The sequence below is a fragment of the Clytia hemisphaerica genome, unplaced genomic scaffold (assembly GCF_902728285.1).
Source record: "Clytia hemisphaerica strain Z4C2 unplaced genomic scaffold, Clytia hemisphaerica genome assembly, whole genome shotgun sequence".
NCBI lineage: Eukaryota > Metazoa > Cnidaria > Hydrozoa > Leptothecata > Clytiidae > Clytia > Clytia hemisphaerica.
This window is the reverse complement of record NW_027104615.1, coordinates 59,150-80,254: the sequence shown is the minus strand read 5'-3', so window position 1 is coordinate 80,254 and position 21,105 is coordinate 59,150. Positions and strand designations below refer to the sequence as shown.

Here is a 21,105-nt window from a genome sequence, read left to right as displayed (position 1 = left end):
TAATTATAAGAACTTTCTGAAATAGGCAGGGAATTTTTAATATTTCAATTGAAGTTTGGCATTAGAAATCCTCTCATATCTCAAGCGTCACACTGAAATACAACTTGAAATTTTGCACAAAGACAGTCTGATAGTGCCATGTTTCCCTAGTATAAAAATTTTTAATATTCAATGTCAATTATTTTTGGAAATTTGTATTCGAAAATGGTGTTTTCATTTTGGCGAGATCGTATGTTGTCTCAAAGTATAGCTTTAAGGAGAACAATATCCGATTAAACTCTCAAATTTATCCCAACAAATTCTCCATAAAAGATTCCGCACAATTACAAGGACACACGTGACTACTGAACCCACGAAATCATTTTCTGGACCCACGAAATCATTTTCCGGACCCACAAAATCAAATCTTCAGGACCCACGTAATTTTTATTTAGGACCCACGTAATTTTTTTCAGGACCCACGTAATTTTTTTTAGGACCCACGTAATTTTTTTCAGGACCCACGTAATTTTTTTTAGGACCCACGTAATTTTTTTCAGGACCCACGTAATTTTTTCAGGACCCACGTAATTTTTTTCAGGACCCACGTAATTTTTTACCGGACCCACGTAATTTTTTTCAGGACCCACGTAATTTTTTTCAGGACCCATGAGGGCACGAGGGCACGGGACGCACGTAATTAATCACACTCTAGATTCTATAACCCATTTTTCTACGATGCACCCACACATCGTCGCAATCTCGATGCAACCTTGCATCTCTATATCATCCTCGATGCACCCTGCCTGACGGCCTTATAATTTTGATGCACCCTCACATCTAATTAAAACTTATTAATTTCGGTTCTACGCTACGTTATACACTACGCCACGAGCCCAAAAATAACGCCAATTAAGGGCTGGCGTAAAAAGGAGGAAGATGACACAGTCCGAAAAAACGATTGTCGAAATGATCAAAATCAAAAGGATGAAATGGTTTGGACATGTATGCAGAAAGCCGAACACATCACTCGTGTACCAAAGTTTCAAGCAAGATTTTCCAAATAAGAGGCCGAGAGGTAGACCACCAAAGAGAGATGGTCCGATCAGATCAGAGCAGACACAAGATTACCTCTCCTCACTGCGGAACGAAACACAAAAGAGACCGTTTGAAATGGGCAAAGTTTGTCAGAAGAGTCACAAAGGGTCGATAGTTAAGTCAAGTCAAGTAAGTCATGTCTACTCCATAATGGCGGCAAATTATGTAACTTACATTCCGATAAATAATGAGATCTCTCACGGACCCTAACTCCTCATAGTGGAATTCGAACCACCAAAGTATTCTTGTTAGTGATTTGAAGTCCGACGCCTTAACCACTACTAGGCCACCGGGCCGTTGCCAAAATTCTTAAATTGAGCAAATTTATAAAGTGACATATAGTGTATATATAAAATAACTCCAACTGATGAGTTAGGCTAACTATTATGATCGCCATTCCTCCAAGAAGACCCCACACACGGGTGCACCACCGGGAGGATGCACCGCCGTCTGGGTGCACGTTAGGGATGAGGTGCTTATACCTAACAAAACGCTGCGCTCGCCTGTGCGCTTACGCGCACAAATTTTTCCCCACGACTTATCTGGTACTCGATGTAGAAATTTTCTTCCGACACGCTAAAGCTCTGAAGGTCGGGAAAATTTTAACATCTGGAACCTTTGAGCTACCATTTTCTTTTTTTCTGTAAGGTTTCTCAGGCAGCAGAGATTTTCATGCTAAGTTCAGTCGGGTGCAACCGAGAGTCAAGCAAAAAGTGTAAGGACAGCTAGACACGACTGTGATGCGGTACATCAAACGATGACTACTATATAGGTCTCCGATGGTATATTGGCCCGCTCCTTCAGAGCTTTAGCTATGCTTTTTGAGAAAAATGAAATCTGAGTTGATTGCTAACTCGAAAATCCTTTTGGGAAAATGGAAAAGCGAGTAACAGTTAAGTGACGTCATAACTTTCACTTCATCATAATTTAGCTAACTCGAAAATTGCTAACTCAAAAATTTCTAACTCGAAAATTTCTAACTCGAATTTTGGTAACTCGATAATTCCGGGCCTAGGATTTCCGGGCCTCGTTTCATTTCTGTTGTTTTATTTTGTCGAACAACTGGTCCGTCGAACTGTTGCGCTGTCGAACAACTGATCGCTTAGTTGTTCGACAGACCACTTGTTCGACAAATGAGTGTCGAACAAGTGGGTGTCTAACAACCATACAGTCGAACAAGTGGATGTCGAACAAGTAAATGTCGAACAACTGGTCTGTCGAACAACTAAGCGATCAGTTGTTCGACAGCGCAACAGTTCGACATTTTTTAAGATTTGTCGAACAAATGCACCGTCGAACAAGTATACTGTCGAACAAGTGGGATTTCCCCGAGAGGAATATATATAATATATTTAATAATACGATATGTTCTAATAAAAAAATCAATGTATGTTATAAATTTCCCCTGTTTATTTGGTTGCCAGGGAAATAGCCTTTTGTTATTTATTGATGAATAGAATTCTTGGAAAAATAAGAAATGTCTCACAACGGTAACTCTATAGAAAAAGCACACAACAACCATATAGAAATGTTGTGTATTTTGAGAGTTTCATCTTATTTGTAGTGGTAAAGTGTAAACGTACAGATGAAGAGAAAATTAATTTACAAATTTATAGAGACAAACCAAGTAAGTTATATATTTTTTGATCCTGTTTTTTTTTATTATTCCAATGGCATTCTAAGGTACAACACTTTGACACAAATTGTTATATAACATACTAAATATATCTTGGTCTCCGTCGCAAAAAAAAGTTGAAAACTGAAAGTTATAGGTAAAATCGATTTGTCAATGTTTTCAATTTTAAGCATATCATCAGAGGCGGATTTTTTATACCTTCAAATTTGAATTAAAGAGCAGAACTTTCTCTGGTGTTGATTAATTTGCTATGCGTTAGGATGCTTGCACCAATATTAGTATCCTTGTAGAGGCTGCTCATCATCGGCCTCAATTTCCTTGTTCGAAGGTTAGCCGAAAAACCGGCTAAGTGAATGGCGAGTGGATTGTACGGCGAGTTAAGCAAAACTTTTTCAGCGAGTTTAACGAAGTTTATCTCGCCAAATATTCAGTAGAATTCAATGGTTTCAATGAACCACAGCGTTCGCACTGAAGACCGTATTTGGATAGTAGTAGACAGTTAAGCAGACCTTTAGTTTGTGAAAAAGTCTGTTGGTAGACTAGCTATGCATTAGCAAAAGGGTACCTATTCATCCCAATTTATCTTGTACCAAAACCTTCACCACAAAATGATAGCGATGTAGGCTTTTTAGTTATTCGCAAGAAATATAATTCTTTAATTTTAAAACATAATATATTTGAAGGAATTCACACTATTATTGACCTCATTGGAAAAAATACATATTTCAACTTTTCTGATGATACCGGGGCAAGCTCAAAATTGTATTACAAGTTTTCGACTTATTAATCACCCATTATTCTACCTTTGGGAGTTCGAGTAGATTTCTATTGGCAAGTTTTCTGCCGATAAAGAAAATGCATTATTATAACTAGCCATAGCTTTCACTAACTGCCACCCGCTAGTACAAATGCTTGTAAAAACTAATTAATGCTAATTAAGGCTTTTTAATGCTTTATAGCAAAAGTTTGGAAATGATTTGGTATAGTTAGAATGATTCTTCTCAGCATTTTCTTTAAGATATCAATGAATAAGCTAACATAAATGAAACTTATTTTTTTTCTAAAAATGTGAATACTTTTTACAAAGAATAAATTACGAATCTTAAAACATTCATTAGGAAAAGTGTCCAGGTAGAATCAATTACAGACAGTTACAGATACTAAACCAGTCAAAAGACATGCAACTATATTTATTTCAACCAATTTGAAATATAAATGACCCATAGTAGAACCAAACAGCATAAGTAAGAAATGCTATGAGCCAGAAACATAACGAGCAGGAACCAAAAATTGACAGGTAACAACGTACTTAGGAGTTTTTCCAACAGTTTAACAAAGGATATCGTGATCCAAAATTGTTTACATTAATTGGATTTACCAGTAATCTAGAAGCTGTAACAGCGTTGTGTAAAGGATGGAAGATGATAGGACGTAACGTGGTAATAGTATCAGTAACGAGGCAATATTGATGAGCAGGAAGCAGGTATTAACAGGAAATAGCGTACATTCAGGACTTTTTCCAACGGCATGATAAGAGATCTCATGGACAAAATTGTTTATATTAATAAGATATGCCAGTTATCTTTGATCTTGCAGTTGTAACAGCAATATCGTGTAGAAGGATGGAAAATCATGACGTAACGTGGTAATAGTAGCAGTAACGAGGTAATATTGCATTGTCAAGGTAAACGAATCCTCATTCATAAAAAGCTTAAAGGGAAAATGAGAAACATGAAATTAGATGATATGGCGAAAAATGCTCTGTTCGCATTGCAACGGGTGTTAAAAATGCATGCGGGCGGACTGGCGGTCAAACATTCCCGGTTCTTTTTTAATCACGCCAGTAACTCACTATTTTCGATGGTCGTTAGAGCACTTCAGAAAAAAGCTATACTTTAAAAGAACAAATCGCCTTTCCCAGATTTTTTTCCGCATCTCCGCACGGAAAATCAGCGGAAAATTTGATGCGGGCGGGTGATGCGAATAGAACAATTTTTCGATGACTGCCTATATGATGGCGAGCGAGTGTACTGAAATTTCCTCAAAAATAGTTCACAAAAGTTTCTTTCAATCTTTGATAATAATTTCCCAAATAGTGCCTGGTAAGTATCAACAAGAACACAGGTTAAACATAAATGATTAATAAAACCAAGTCTTATAAAAGTACACAAAGAAAAAAATATTTGTACTTACTGTCGAGAAGTATACCATAACACAGGATTTTTAAGCATTCTTGTTGAGAGTAGAGTATGTTGAATGACGATTGTCGAATAAATTTAGTTACAGTGGAATTTCGTTGCCAATTCAACCACCAACAATAATCACTTTTGTCCATATTCAATCATTGTTCTACTATTATCATTTTAATCATTGTTCATTATTGGGGACAAACTGTTTGGATCGAAAAATGAATCAATCTCCTGAATGTCTAAGACAGGAGACAGATTTTAATTTGACTGTCAGCAAATTCACTGATTGGTATATGTATATATCTTGTTTAATCCCATTCCCAAAGTCAAAAGTAAATGCGTATAAGTATTTTGACTGCAGGAAGAGAGAGCTTGAATTTAAAAAAACTTTCAGAAACTTCTCCATTCCATTTCCTGCATGTTGACCAATCGGGCAAAATTCTACAAGCGGAATAGAATCTATTTTTATTATTAAATTCTCTTTCATCACCAATACGGTTTGGTATATATATGTTATGCCCCTTAAAAATATATACAGAGCGATTAACTACAATATGTATATTAAAATTTCGTTTTTCGAACTATATAACGTTGTTAAAAAAGCAAATGAAAACAGTCAACCTGGATGGGTTGGAGAGACTCCGTACACCCGGAGAGCGCTGTATTTCCGCTACGGGGCCTATCCGTACAGAAGTAGAGCCTTCCCCAGGCGACACTAGATCCACTCGTAACCCATGCGGAAAAGAGGGAATCGCCTAAGTAAAATTAAAAAGGGAAAAAACCTCAGCTCTCGGCGATTCCCAGTAAATATGAAAAGAGCGAATAAAAAGCCGAAGGCACCACTAAATATAAAGGAAAACGCGTGAAGAAACAGTCCAACTGACGCTACCTAATAACTGAAATTATAAATTTCTCATAGTGTAGACAAAAAAAAAAAAAAAAAAAACTAGAGCGTCTAACTACAATGTACAGAAAGTACGATAGTACGTATAGAAAAGCTGAAAAGTGACACGTGTGACTAAGCTCAAATATGAATAGGAAACTACCCAACGAAGAGATAAGAGGGGACCTAGTATTGCCTGGGGAGGGCTGTGAGTGAAATGCTATGGGGCCTATCCATGCATGACTAGGGAGACCGCTCCAGGCAATACCAGGACTACTCAAACCCCAGACAAAAAGGACAGCCCAAGTAGGAAAAAAATCAGGAGTAACAAGAAAAAAAAAGGCACTGAAAAGTACTGAAGGATACCTAAAGGATAGGTACTGAACCTACATGCCAACATGTCAAAACTCAAAAAAAAAATTTACTACGCATCAAATTCAAAGTATTCGTTAGTATATCATAATCGATTAAAAATATAGTATAGATTGAAAATAAACGACCACTTATTGTAAAAGAAAAAACAAACATTTTTATGAAAGTGGGTAGAGAACTAAGAAGTGACGTGAACTACAAAACGCAGGGGGTAGGAGGGGGAGATAGTGGGGGAGTTCACAGCCTCAACACGTTCTCTTCCAACTTGGCTCTAAATAAAATTCTATTTTCCATCACATGCCAGTTATCAATTAGGTCCACACAAAAGTCAACCTCGTCTGAATGATCTGCAACTAAAGACTTAACATTTCGTTTGACATAATTTTTGTCGAGTAACACATGAACAATATCTAGATTCAAACAGTTCACCGTGCTGTTTGCTGTATGGGTAAAACTATGGGATATGTCGTCTCCGGATGACAGCATGTGGTACATGTATGCTGCTATTGATGGATTTTTGGTCGCCAGGTGGAGAAGTGACAATTTTCGCTTGTTGATGTGAGTGGTAACGTCCGGGAGATTGTAGATGGTATTCAAGAGGTTACGTGATTTCTTGGATACGCCAAAGAGTGCCTTTAAACAAATACGAGCCTGTGTGTTTAATAGGACTGCATCTGACTTGTTGAGCTCAACGAGTTCGAGACCATATAGTAACTTAGGTACAACGATGGAAGTAAATAGAGTCACAATCTGGTTTGGATGACATTTACGAATACCAGCACTAATAAGGGAGGTAGCCACTGACCACATGCATGCTATGCGATCTAACATATGTCTTTTAAGAGTAAGAATGTTCTTGTCAATCTCCCACTGAAAGCCAAGGTGTTTTAGGGTCTCCTGCTTCTGGACGATAGTGTTGTCGATCCGGATAACAGGATTTCTGATTGGAGTTTTGCCAGATATTGTAAACTGGGTCTTGATCTGATTGTACCTGAGACAGTTGCTGACACCGTGATCGATACAATGGTCAATCATCATTTGAAGGTGAGTGAGAGTAGGACTCATTAATATGATGTCGTCAGCATAAGCTATGATACCTGTGTGGAGATTGTTGGGGAGGAATGTTCCAATCTGGAGAGACTTCACTCGGAGAAGGAGATCTTCAATGTAGATGCTGTACAGAAAGGGAGAAAGGATGCCTCCTTGACGAACCCCTTGAGTCAATAAAAGTTCTTTCGAGTAATGGGCAGCATAGTGAACAATGGCAGACCCATTCAGATAGAGTTTTATCAGCATTGATAGGACCTGGTTTGGAATGTCCCTATTTTGTAGTTTGCAGAAAAGGGTGTGCCAATTGCATGAATCAAACGCTTTTTCAGCATCTAGACTGCATACGTATACGGAACTGCCTCGATTATTGTAGTATTTCAAAGTGTCTGAGATCAATAGTTCTGCGTGTAGGGTGGAGGAACCAGCTACAAAACCAAATTGAGAGTCTGTGTGGTTGGAGATGTCTGGGCATTTGATCAATACAACTAGTTCTATTACTTTAGTCATAATTGGGATAAGGCTAATCCCACGATAGTTATTAGGGTCATTTAATGATTTCTTGTAGGATTTAACGAGTGGAATAAGAATTGAAGTGCCTAGTTGGCTTGGTAAACGTGATGACGAAAAAAGTTTGTTAAGTAGGTCAGTCAGGTACGACTTGAAAGTAGGGCTTTCCGCACAGAGAAAATGTTCCGCTTTGATCTGAAAGGGATCTCTAGACTTTCCGAATTTCAAACGACTGAGAGCATCTGCTACGTCCGATTCAGTGACGTAGAAATCATCTGAGGGATCTTGATTTATCTGCTGCAGAAGTTCGTTGAGTTTTAGATTGGATTCTGCGTTGTTAGTATTAGGAACACGCGGTGTGTTTAACAAGTTATTGAAATGAGAATGGAATTCATCTGTAATATCTGACTTGTTGGATTTACCATTTATTGTATAGAGTTTTTGATCATCATTTCTCAAGGATCTAAGTCTTTTCCAATAGGATTCTGGTTTAACGTCTTTCAGTTTATCAATATTGATGTAGTGTCTGGCTGTAGCATTGGTCTTAGCACGCTTTACATGATAACGAAAGGATTTGCGTGCGAATCTATATCGACAATATGAAGTGTCAGTAGGAGATTTAGGGAAACCGTTGTGCTTCCAGATATTAAACATTGAACGTAGGACCTTGTGGGCTTTTCGGATATCGTCATTCCACCATGGTTTGGATTGGAAAACATATGCAGTTTCTTTGAAAGACTTGCAGGCTTCACTGGCGCATGAACGGAGGGTGGAGTGGAATTCGTCTAACGCATCCTCAGAACTAAAATCAAGTTTGTTGATGGCTGTGGCTACGTAAGATCGGTAGAGATCAACAAATTTGTTGTTTTTCCAGAGATGGTTTGGAACAAAGTCAGATTCAAGGGTGTTGTCGACGACATCCTCGTTTATTGTTGGTGTGAACGGTGTGTGAAAAATAGCTGATACCGGAAGGTGGTCACTGGTGTTGTCAGGGTCAGGATCGTGTACCGATACTTTGACGATAGTTTCTATAGAGGATGCAGGAACTAGGATATGGTCGATGTATGACGAATTTGCTAAGGTAAAGTGTTGATATGTATAATTGGGGCCCTCACCATGCGTAATGTCAATTGGTAACAGTTCGTTTTCATTAATAAAGTCTGAAAGGTACTTGGAAAGAACGTTGGGTTTGCCTGAACGGGATGAGATTGGGGTAACAGGACAGCATTGGAAGTCGCCTAGCAGAATGGGATCAGCAGTGTCTGTAAATTGATTAATTATGCCTGACAAGGAGGCTAGTTGAGAGCGATAGATTTGTAGATAGTCTGCTTTGGAACTGATGCATTGTAAATATAAACTCATAACAACAAATTTACGGTTTGAAAGTGAAGTCTGGACAGCTGAAACGTAATCTTCCTTGAGAATAGTTGTGGTGTTCTTAAATTTACTTTTTCTCAGCAGGAGAGCAGTGCCACCATAAGGACGGCCATGTTCCTGTTGTGTGGCTGGGTGAAAAATAATTGTGAAGTCTTTTTTGAGATGATGTAATAAATGAAATTCACTTTGGGTGAGCCATAGCTCTGATAACGATAAACAGTCGTAAGATTTAGCAAGGTTGTCAATATAAATACAGTTCCCTTTGTAACCGTAGCAGTTAAGGGAAATAAAACTCGTTGAATCAATGTTAGCGTTGAGCATGGTGATAATTGTTAAAATGTTTGTTCATGGGGTTAGCTTGTTGGAATGATATATCGTAATGGTTGTCAAGGATGGGCGGTCGAGGGAGTCGGTTTCTGTGGTAGGGGATGTCGGCTGGGTTCTGGTCGTGATATTGGGCATGGTAGTCGTGGTTGCGGTTCATGGAGTAGCTTTGGGGCTTGGGATGGCGGAAGGGTTTTACGATCAGACCTTGTACCCATGTTGACGGATCGAAAGCTTTTGATTTGTCCAAGGGATTGATATCGATCCTAAAGGATTGATTACACTCGTTGGTGCGGTAAGATGTAACGTCACACACCCTCAAACCAATGTCTTTTTCGATGAACGTTTTGGTTGATTGAGGGGTCATTTTAAGATTAAATCCTCCTACAAAGAGAGTAAACGGTTTGGGTAGACCAGTGATATTGGGCTTTGACGTTTTTTTATCTCCAAAAATTGGTTCTTTATGATTATGGAGTCCTGTTGGTGTCCGTCTACGCTTGTCGTCCTTAGATTCTTGGTGGGGGCGGTTATTGGAGGTAGAACCGATAAAATCTGATAATTGGGACGTCTCGATAATCGAAGGGTCGACAGGAATATCCATCAGACAGGAGAGCTCGTGCTGATGTTGCTGCAGGTGTTGAGCTGTTTTCTCTGAAACATTTGTAGAATCGGATTGGTCGACCTTTTGCCTGGACGATTGTGGACGGATATTTGGCGTATTGGGTTGATCAGAATAAGACGGTCTGGGCAATTGCGGTTGGAAAGAAGCTTGTGTTTGTAGCGTTGGTTCTGTATGGATTAGTCTGCGAACAGTTGACTCAAGTGAGGTAATACGTTTTTTTAACTCTGTGTTTTCAGTCGTCAGTTTTTCGTTAGATTTCAACACCTCGTCTAGTTTTTTAATAATCAGACTAGTACTGCTGTCCAGGATTGGTTGGTGAGGGGTGTTCTTATTCACGCCTGGAGCGGGTTTAAAAATGTCCTTTGCCAGAGTGCTGACAATATTGTTGTCAAAAATTGAATAGCCCAGATCGTATATGTCGGTCGCTGCATATTTGGGGTTGCCTCTTCTTTTAAGTTGGGATGTGTAAGGATGATCGTTTGACAACTCGAATCCATGTTCCACCAACGTTGACCATTGAAATTCATCAATGAAAATTTCGTACAGTCTTTCCCTTAGCAATGCAAGTTTTTCCTTGCTTAATGAAGAAAACAAAGTGTCAATAACATCGTTTTTTGGGAAGGTGTATATGGTGTGTAAATTGTTGATGAAATATGTTGATGGTTCAACACTGTTATTTGCAAAACAGGCGGCTAGGTCGTTCAAGAAACTTGATCTATCAATGTTGTTTTGATCTGAATTGAAATTGTTTGAATTTTGATTCGCCATCTTGCGTACTTTAGATGTCTGTAGATCTCCGGATGTCTGTAGATCTCCTATTGTCGAAAGCTGAGTAAAATGCCCGCGGCGCCTGCTATTATAAAGAAAAAGTTTTTAGGCTAGCAACTGCCGTCCCTGAAAAAAACCGAACATTTACGGAAGAGACTAACTACGGGTAGGCTTGCGCGACAAAACAAAACAAAACAAAACAAAAAACGCAAAAATTCGAGATTCCAGTCCAATATCTATGCGTGAAACTATAAGTGCCTCCTCGTCGCTACGCTCCTGCGGGGGCAATAAATAGTCACTTTTTTCGTTTTTCGGTTTATTATTAATGTTTTTACACAGTAACGATGAAATCGTTCTATAAAAGATAATGACATTTTAACGTTCTTTTTACCCCCGGATTTCGTAGATTTTTTGGTTATTTTTTTTTCCAAAAAATCTCCAACGATGTGTATATCTTATCAGTTTATGGAAAATTCAAGATTTTAATCCAATAATAAGTTATATTTTCGAAATCAACCAAGATTGGGCTTTCTTGTGATATAAAATCCTTGTTACCAAATAGCGTAGATAAAAAGTTGAACATTTTCATCTTCAATTTTTGACCTTTTCTTTTTCACTATAATATTATTTTTTAGACTTAAAATGTTCCACTCGTCAATATCTTTTACCAAAAAAAAATCATTAATTTCTGAACAATACATGCAAAGTTATGTACGGTTGTAAAAACAGTCTACATAATAAAAAATTAGACTTTAGTTTTGAGTAAACATAAATTTAGTATTGTTCCAAGAATTTTTTTAAGTTACATTAAGTAAAAGATATTGTCTGGTTGGCTAGTTTTGATGTTTGAGACTCCTTGCATCTGAAATATTAAAATATTAAACAACAAAAATACAGTTATTTTCACTGCAGTAAGTAGTTATTTTTTATTTTGAAACTTGAGTCTGGTACATTTTTTAACAAATTTTAACAATGTCCTGGTTCAAAATCTTTTACATTTTATAGCATTTTTATTTATATTTCATTAGACACATCCAGTGTGACAATTTTCACTCTCGATTATGCATATCTTCAAATATGTAATACTAAGTATGTAAATGTTTAGTTTATCGAATTTATCGAAGCACAGTGTCCAGTATGAAAAACTTAGATTAAAATATGTACCAGACACATTTTGGTATTTTGTCCAGTGTGAATATTCTATACAGCATTTTGGTGTGACCGTAGGGTTTCGTAAACCTTGATTCGGGTGTATTTTAATAACATAAAAAATAATCTAAATTGTATTTATGTTTCTAGGACGTATGATATGTTTGTGGGTTTTTAGTAGTTTGATAATGACAGAAGTTTCATTATAAAATTTAAAATATTATATTTCTCGAAAAAAATTACATACGTAATGTAAAACATGAACTTCGAAATTCTGATGACGTCAGAAATTCAAAGTTTCGGTTTTTAACTGGCGATCAGACAACGTTTTCAAAACAGTTTGTATCAATGTCTAATTAAAAAAAAAAAAAATACGAAACACAATACTGTTGGAGTATTAAAAATCTTGCTCTAAAAATAAATTTCTTTGAACCATAAAATGTACGTAGAGTAGCTACATGTAAAAAAGAAATTGTAGATTGCATTGATTAAAATAAAAATTCTGTTATGTATCACAATGCCAAAAATATAATTTGCGTGGCTTTGTAAACCACAATGTGTTAAGGGCAACAAAATCCAAAGTTTTCACCATTTTGATCTAGTCATAATCACTGACCTCATTTTAGCTTCGTCAGGACGACCTTTTTCTTCTCGCTTTCAAACTTACGGCAGAATGTTTTTTTCTGAAAATTCTCCGTGGCTTTCTAGTTTGAATTTTCTCAAACTAGCGACGCAACTTTTCCCAGGAATGACAACAGTCCCTCAAAATTTCAAAGAAATGAAATTCCGTGCGGGGCGGGTACAGTCTAGTCCCAATTACGTACAGATTGAATCTGCCAAAGAGTTTTTTCTATAGTATTGTGAAAAATTTTATTCGGTCAAAATAGAACAAAAAACAAAAATTTTGAAAAGTTGCTTGCTATTTCAATCAAAGTATTTTTCAATTTCTTTCAGGTCAGCGCATAACACAACCCAACGACACGATGCCGGACTTCTTATCAACACTAACAACAGATATAACACTAACAACAGACACGCTACACACCAGCGCTGTTGATCTCATCAGCTCCATACATGGCCATCAGCGCAGAGCTGAGCGAGCCATTGAGAAGAAAGATCTGCAATCGGCCGTCTTGCATGGTACACGAGAACGCCAAGAGAGATTGAAGAATGGAATAACACAAATCCGCTACAAATATACTTTTGCGGATATCGTGTACATTACAGATGTTACAAGTACCCATGAGATCACAAGTTGGGTCTTACCGCTACCTCTGGATTCAGTCCGCGTTTCTGATAACGATCAACACCAATACAACGCCGCAGTATCGCGCATTGCTCAAGACCCGAAGATCATCACATCGCATTCAGTGTTCGTGATCGACTGCAGTGGATCAATGAAATCAGCAGACGTTGAAGCACATCGCTGTCGAGCAGATGCCGTCAGTTATTCAGTGGCCAGTGAATTCATCGCAAAGCGACTTCACAACCCATCTTTTGGTGTGACACCTTATAACGTGGTAACAGTGATTGAGATGAGAGAAGACGCACAAATTGTGTTTAAGAAAGAACCCATGAGTTGGGTATTTTACAACAAGTTCGTGCAACGATCAAAGACCAGCAAACCGAGTTCACACGGCAGCTACATCCCTTCTCTTGACTTGGCCATGCAGGCTCTTAAGGAGAATGACCACGAACATTTGGCGCTGTTTCTCTTCTTTCTATCGGATGGTCGTCCAAGCGATGTGTGGTTATCTAAACACGGAGACAGTATCTATCCGTCTGTGTCAAGACAGGATATCTACAGACGAGCTTCGGCTATCGGCAGTCACTTTCAGGAGAGACTCAACTTTGGTATGGTTGGGTTTGGTCGACCGTTCGATGATCTGAGTGTTCTCAATGAAATGGCTAACCAAATGACGATTCAGGGAGCTGTTGGAAGTTTCCATCGATCTGATTTGAAGAAAATCAACTCCTTGTCAACATCACTTGCCAACATGTCAAGCACACTCACAAAGACGTGTACCTTGCTTACAAATGCACGTGTCGGAGATTCACGCAAAGAGCGATCTGTCACCATATCTCAGTTCCAAAAGCACATCATTATTCCGCCCAATGATTGGGACAGCAAAACTGTTCGCCAGAACCGACTCGTTTGCTCCGAGTTGACGAGACACGAGACAGGTTTTGTGTGGACACAGCGCCATCTTTTAGAGCCCAAAGCAGCCGGAATATCGTTTAGTAATGATCCTTTTGGAAAAGGTGCCGAACGTCTTGTGTATCAACTACGTGAAATCGATGCCAATGGCAAAATAATTGGCACTCCGTTGGTCGCCAAAGATGGAAAATATGTCGAGGATTACAATCAACTTAAAGATTTTCATTATTCCTTCTGTAAAACACAAAAGATCGCTGCAAACTTAGCTGTAAAGTTCAATGACCGACTTGATCAATCTCCACAAGTGGCAAAAACTGTTCCCCGAGTCAAATTCCTTGACTGTTTTGTCTATACATTTTATGACCAGTACGATGAATACAATTACTTGGTGGAGAAGCAACTTGATCACAATCAGTACAGGAAATGGAATGACAATCAAGGTGGAATACAAGGTCAAAAGAAAGTGGAATCTCCGTACCCAGGGATGGTGAAAGAAGTAGCTCCTCTCCAAATGTTGAAAGATTTGAAATTAAAACCCATCATGTCAGACATCATCGAAGAAGAGAACTCGGAAGACGAAGAAGATGATGCAAGCGATGATGAAGCGTCTCGCCGTCCAGAACCCCAACCCACTGTAACCACAAGTAATGTGGCACCAAAAAGTGAACTGGACATACTTAACGAAGACGTTCCTCAAGCATTCAGCCATTTCTCTCACAAACGAAGCCGACGAAGAAGAATGGTTTGTGATCTACAAGGCGTCTTAGATACGTCACAGAAGCCACCGATGTTCGAGCTGACAGACCCGGTCATTCACTACAAGTCAAGCAGAAACCGCGAGAATGTTTACGGGAAGACAGACAAAGGTCAGAAAGGAATCAATGATTTCTTCCAGACCCATAAATGTAACAACTTGTGCAGAGCACTTGGCATCTTCTCGTCATGATGAACTATTTTGTTTTAATTCTTTTTTCATGAATATTCACTATAATTATAAATTTTACACTCGATAGTTTTTACAAATACTGATTATTTTTGGTGTTTTTTTTAGTTTTAACATGAAAGTAGATTTTTTACTGGTATATCTGCATATGAAATTGACGTAAAGTAAATTTATAATGAATTATGTTATGGGTGCACCGAGTTTATCCTTTTGATATAAGTAATATTCACTATATTAAATATTTTGTTCTTTTGTTTTGATAAATTTTATACAAATTTTCATTTTAAAACAACGTTAATTTTTTTAAAACTGTTCAGTAAAAAATACGTACTTTCTTTACTTTAGTTTTGTTTACTTTAGGATAGTCCAAACAGTAAACCAGTAAACTTACAGATTGTTTTGTGGCGTAAAGATCTGTAATCATGGATTACAAAGGCACAGCGAGATACTCAGCAAAAATCATGAGGGAGTGTAGAAGTTTATGACATATCAATTATCATTTGATAAAACAAAGGAGATAATTACAGTGTCATAAAAAGCCCATCTCACCCATAAATTTTGTAGGGTATCTCGATGCTCCTCGAAAGCGATCTATTTTGGTTACATGCACACTTAAACTTTTATCATATTTATTTTGAATAATGCCAGTTCTTTTCTGGGTTCTGTTTCCATATCTCATAAGCTGTATACTCTTTCTCGATATAATGTCTGATAATCACCTTGTCTTCGTCAGAAAGAGGTGCCATTCTTCAATCTGTCTTGTGGCGATTTTTCTTCAGTAATGGTTAGAAATGCATGTTGTCTTGAACGTTAGTAAGTAAAACCATTTTGCAATAGAATGTCATCTTTTAAAATAACACTGCAATGGCATCTTTCTGATTCCAAAACAAAACCTGAAATAAACAAACGCAACTCCGGTTCGGATACTAAACGCTAGGGAACTGTGGTTGACAATTTTTTTTGTTTTGACGTCAAATCTATAAACAAACACGTTTTCACATCCTTTAGGAAAATCTCCATATCTTTGAAACTACTAAAGCTGTACAAATGAAACTTTGCGGAAAGCTTCGAAATAGGTTGCTAAAGACGCATGTAAAATTTCAAGTTTCTATTCTAACTGAAAAAAGTTACGTCAAAGTTTCAATTTTAGGCCTATTTTTTTTGGCACACCCGGTATTTACTTTTACTATACAATTTAGGTGTGTATAATAGAATATATTTTATGGATGTCACAAGATTGACAACATTGCATTGAATTTTGATCTTCTTATAAAAAAGATACATTGTTCTTATTAAAAAAATACTCTCGATAAACGGAACCCCGGATAAGTGGAACTTTCGTTTAGTGGAACCAATTTCTCTGGTCCCTTGGATTTGCATTAACAAACCTCTCTTATTTTATTCGGATAAGTGGAACCCTCGATAAGTGGAACCATTTTTTTCGGTCCCTTAAGCAATATTTATTCATATAAGTGGAACTTTTGTCATTACGGTACGTTCGAATAATTTTAATGAACAAATTATTTTTTTCCAATGCGAAAATTCGATTGCTATCAAGTAATAAAAACATAAAAACTACCGCCACATTTCAAAAATGGCAGCTGTGCAGTTGAAGCGAAGGCTTGCCTGTGTAACTTGTACGGGTCCGGGTCGTTAGTCCGAAGGGTCGTAAGTCCGAAAGATCGATAGTCCGAAGGATCACTATTCCGAAAGGTCGATAGTCCGAAAAAGGTTGTTACTCCGAAGGGTCGTTAGTCCGAATGTGGATCTCATTGTAAAATTGCCCTAAAATTGTCATGAAAATCTTAAAAATATTGAATCAAAACGAATGCGATGTACATATCTTTCTACTCTGCGCGTGTTTGTGACTAAATTTTAACACTAATCTTATTTTTTTACAAAAAGAAATTCAAATACATATTTTTAAAATACCAAGTTTATTTTAATTATATTATTATTTAATATTAGCTCCAAAAATATTACCTGAATCCATGTAGGAAAAGTATATGTTTTAAAAGTGAGGACGTAATTATTAAAATTTGGCTGTGAAATTACGTATTTCATATTTATGGTTAACTTCTGGAAATTTCTTTCAGAATTGATTTAAAAATAAATAAAATTAGAAACCACAGAAAATTTATTGAATAAAAAAAGTATTTAATAAAATTAAAAATACAGGATTTATGCATTGGAAATCCATAATCGGACTATCGGCCCGTCGGACTATCAACCTTTCGGACTATCGGCCCTTCGGACTATCAATCTTTCGGACTTACGATCCTTCGGACTATCGAACCTTCGGACTATCGAACTGACCCCACTTGTACAAGGCAAGATTTTAGATAAGAGAGAAGTTCGATAAGTGGAACTTTTTTTTACGATTTCATATAGGTTCCACTTATCGAGCAATTTTAATATGATATATGATATGTACCTCTGTAAAGAGGCTCCCCCAGCGGTAATTTTGATCACGATCACGCACATCAGCGAAAAACGTGGGTAGTCGCGCATCCTATTGAAAGTAATTCACGTTTCGACCTCTGATCACGGAATGGGCTCTTCCAGAAAAAATCCGTTCATGGGGGGTGGAGGATGAATTGTCCAGGGGTATCGAAAAAATACCAAAAAATTACAATGTCCAGGGGGTAAATTCCAATGTCCAGGGGTAATCTTTTGTGTCCACGGGGTTGATTTGATGTTTGTCCAGGGGTATAATCCGTGTCCAGGGGGTTAAAAATCAAAATGTCCAGGGGTAATTCATGAAAAAAATAATATATCCTCCACCCCCCATGAACGGATTTTTTCTGGAAGAGCCCAATCACGAAATCACGATACACTAGACGATGCTATCGTCGTCTGTTCAAATTCATACTGGAAAAACGGTCTAAAGTAAAAGCAGTGTCTGAAAATAAGATGTGTGTCTGAGAAATCTCATGAAAAAATGTTCAGAGCGAAATTTTCTTCAACATTTTTAACTTTCTAAAGATTATTCATATTTTACTATGTATTTCAGCTTTCGTCAGAAGAGGGCGGATCTTTGATTTTTCAGAGGGGGTTCAAAATATCCAAAAAGAATTCTTAATTATCCTTGAGGGCGTTTTTTAGCATCTGCCCTGTTTCTCAAATCAACGAGGGGGACGTTTAATGGGCGCCTGCACGTCTGCAATCCCCCAATTACCCCCATAACCCTATAAACTTAAGCCTTAGTGGATTGACATGTGCTGAAAGGAGGGTGGGTAGACCCTACGAATCGTCAAAGTCACGATAGACGTGAAACTCGAATAAGAGCTCAATGTAGTCTTCTTCCGATATGAAATCTCGGGGGGTATTCTCTCATAGTACATGAGAGATCATTTATGACTGTTTGTTTTTTCTAATTGTTCGTAGGGCTCCAACAGTTTTGTAACATGGTTGTCCGGAGAGTCGGAAAAATAGGAAAAATCCAATTTTTTGCCCCTAAAACATCGAAAATTGATCACAAAGTTTTGCATTTTTTCCTCCTGTTTTTTAGTCCCGCTAAGGAACCGAGGCCGAGCGGCACTCCACTTTTTATCCCGTAAGCCTAGTCCCCCGGCATAAAAATTGATTGCGAAGTATGCGTTTTGTTGCAAACGTTATCATTTCAGGTGAATTATTATTTACAGCAACCTTTCAGATTCCGACAGCAATAAGAATTAATTGTTGCCGATTCTAAACAAGGAAAAAGGGCTTTGTGACTTTTAAATATCGATTACTCAGATAAAGCATTATTAATCAAATATAATTATATATACAATTTCTACAAGCAATATAAAACAGGGACCCGTATTAATATAAAATTTAATAAAAAAGTTATTAAAAATAAATGTATAAAGTTTATTGCTAATTGTTTTTATATTCTCAATAAATTGAAGATGGCAAGAGAGGGGAGAAAAATCTTTCGAGTTCAGGAGTTCGAGTTGTAGAAGGTTTGCGAAAATGTTCCCCTTATTCATGAAAAAACAAATTCGAAAATGTTTCCCTTATTCATGAAAAAGCAAATTCGAAAAAAAAAACGAAACATTCTACACAGTTTTGTTTATAGTTGTTATTTGGGTTGATAAAAGTCAAGAAAGCATTTTAGTAGTTTTGCCTATCACCTGTTCACATTGACCCGAGCCCAAAGGTGAAGCAAAGAATCATCCTCTTTATAGGAAGTTCGAATTATAGAGGCATAAGATAAAAACTTTCACGATGTCAATTAATTTGTTCGAATCAAGGAGAAATTCTAACCAAAGAGACTCTTCTATCTTCAACTAAACTAGATTGATATGAAGCTTGTCAATTTCATAGATCATTTTAAGTAACGTGAAACAAATCCAGCAAAATCCGTTGAACCAAGTCGTTTGAACTTCAGGGGGAGGAGGGGTGGTAACCTCCCACTAAGAAAAGGGGTAGCATAATAAATCATTGTTCAAAGTTTATTTAAATGAGTTCAACATGCGAGTTTTACTAGAAATAGGAGGCAAGGTCCAAGACACCAAAAGATGATTAATAATGAGAAAGAAAACAAATAGGTAGCCTTATCACATCCGAACACCAGATTGTCTGCAAGATGTGGATTGTCTCTCCATGTCATCCACTCAGAGAATACAAGATAGCTTCCCCAACATTGAACAGCGAAACCTGCTATAAACAGTAGTAATGGCAAAACCAATAACATGTTATTGTCTCCATCTTCAACATGTTGATGGTAAATCAACGCCAATAATGAGAAAGCGAAGAATGCACCCCATATCGCACCACTGGTTACCATGAATGTTGGGATGTGTGGGCTCATTGGACACTTGTTCATACTGATAGCACCTTAAAAGAAGGAGCAAGTCATTATTGCCAGAACTAATTTCCGCAAATATATGGAAAATTCGATGAAATCTACTGACAATTAGCCTGGCAAAAAATGGTCAAGATTAACTGCAATGTAAAATTTAAAAGCCCAAGAGTGTAATAGTGTAACGATATTCAGTTCCTAAAAGTAATTATAAAATTACGCTCATAAAAATACATTTCTTATTCATAATTTCGCGCATAAACTTCATGAAATCGTCACAAAAGCTTAATTTTTAATGAAGTAAAACTCCTTACCAAGAACCAACAAAGCCAAAGGGACAGCAAGTACCAACGTAAATAAAGTCACCGTCCCTGTATCACATTCTGAAAAGAATAAAAAGGATTCGAAAAGATTAACTTGAATGACGTAATGTATAATTTGGTGTAACGTTGAAATCTTGTTTGGTTTGGTTTAAAAAGTGCTCTGTCCGCAATTATTGGTTCCTTGAAGATTGAATTGGAGAGAGCTGAATGAATTCTTCATTGTTGCAACTAGGTTTCATGAATGTTGAGAGAAATCTTAGGATTAGATGGTCAAATGGTTCAAAGGCCTATCCAAAACAGTACGGCGGGAATAATGTATTTGTAGCTCAACAGACGGAAAAAGTTGCAATACTGTTACTTACTTAAATCATCATCATCATTGTCATGAAATTGTGGTAGTTCTGGCGCAGGAGGTGGTATATAATTATTGCTAACAATAGTGCTATCTTCTCCAAGCATTGTTGTGGATGTCGAGTTATCTACATGATGTGGCGATGATGAAGCACTAGTGTACGCTGGAGGTCCTGGAGTTGTGAAGGTAGTCGATTCTTTTCTCGGCTTTGAATGAAAAATATCATGATCATTATCACACATCAAAGGTGCCGATGGAGTTGCCGAGTGTTCGTGAGGAACTGTATCTTCTAGCCGTTGGTTTCTTTGACCATCTTGTTGCCATTGACCACCGGTTATGACGTCATCATAAGATGGAGGAGGAAGTTCTGCCATTACCCCCAAAAAAGCTATACCCAAGAGAATGCTACAACCAATGTATAATTAAGAGAAATTGCCTGTGTGAAAACGATTCGTTGCTTTTTGGCTGAATCATCCCACCATTTTGCACGTTATTTTCATTTCGTCAATATTTAATCTAAAAAATAATAGATTGTTGAACATCTTAGGGTAAAAATACTTATAAGAAGAAGGTAGATGTATTAATT

The 21,105-nt window shown here is 37.4% G+C and overlaps 2 protein-coding genes and 1 long non-coding RNA gene across 3 annotated transcripts; 1 reads left to right on the top strand and 2 right to left on the bottom strand.

The window, feature by feature from the left end:
• The first annotated feature begins 2,595 nt into the window (after positions 1-2,595).
• LOC136824593 (uncharacterized) lies at positions 2,596-15,393 on the top strand. The gene is made up of 2 exons (XM_067080583.1): positions 2,596-2,704; positions 12,909-15,393. Exon 2 carries the CDS (start codon positions 12,938-12,940, stop codon positions 15,056-15,058), a length of 2,121 nt encoding a protein of 706 aa, XP_066936684.1. The 5' UTR covers positions 2,596-2,704; positions 12,909-12,937; the 3' UTR covers positions 15,059-15,393.
• LOC136824592 (uncharacterized) lies at positions 4,341-5,154 on the bottom strand. Its single transcript, XR_010849129.1, has 2 exons — positions 4,907-5,154; positions 4,341-4,423 (listed from the first exon to the last, which is right to left on the bottom strand). It is a non-coding gene; the product is annotated as an uncharacterized lncRNA (long non-coding RNA).
• Positions 15,394-19,480: 4,087 nt separating the features above from the next.
• Positions 19,481-21,094, bottom strand: LOC136824620 (uncharacterized). Its single transcript, XM_067080610.1, has 3 exons — positions 20,530-21,094; positions 20,159-20,227; positions 19,481-19,879 (listed from the first exon to the last, which is right to left on the bottom strand). The coding sequence occupies exons 1-3, from the start codon at positions 20,891-20,893 to the stop codon at positions 19,509-19,511; spliced, it is 804 nt and encodes a 267-aa protein (XP_066936711.1). The 5' UTR covers positions 20,894-21,094; the 3' UTR covers positions 19,481-19,508.
• Positions 21,095-21,105: the final 11 nt, after the last annotated feature.

Excerpts from the sequence above, each read along its gene's own strand:
- LOC136824593 (XM_067080583.1), top strand. The coding sequence starts at position 12,938 with ATGCCGGACTTCTTATCAACACTAACAACAGATATAACACTAACAACA.
- LOC136824620 (XM_067080610.1), bottom strand. The coding sequence starts at position 20,893 with ATGGCAGAACTTCCTCCTCCATCTTATGATGACGTCATAACCGGTGGT. Across the intron at positions 20,228-20,529 it reads CAATGATGATGATGATTTAA|AATGTGATACAGGGACGGTG; the intron begins GTAAGTAACAGT and ends TATTCTTTTCAG. Across the intron at positions 19,880-20,158 it reads TTTGGCTTTGTTGGTTCTTG|GTGCTATCAGTATGAACAAG; the intron begins GTAAGGAGTTTT and ends CCTTCTTTTAAG.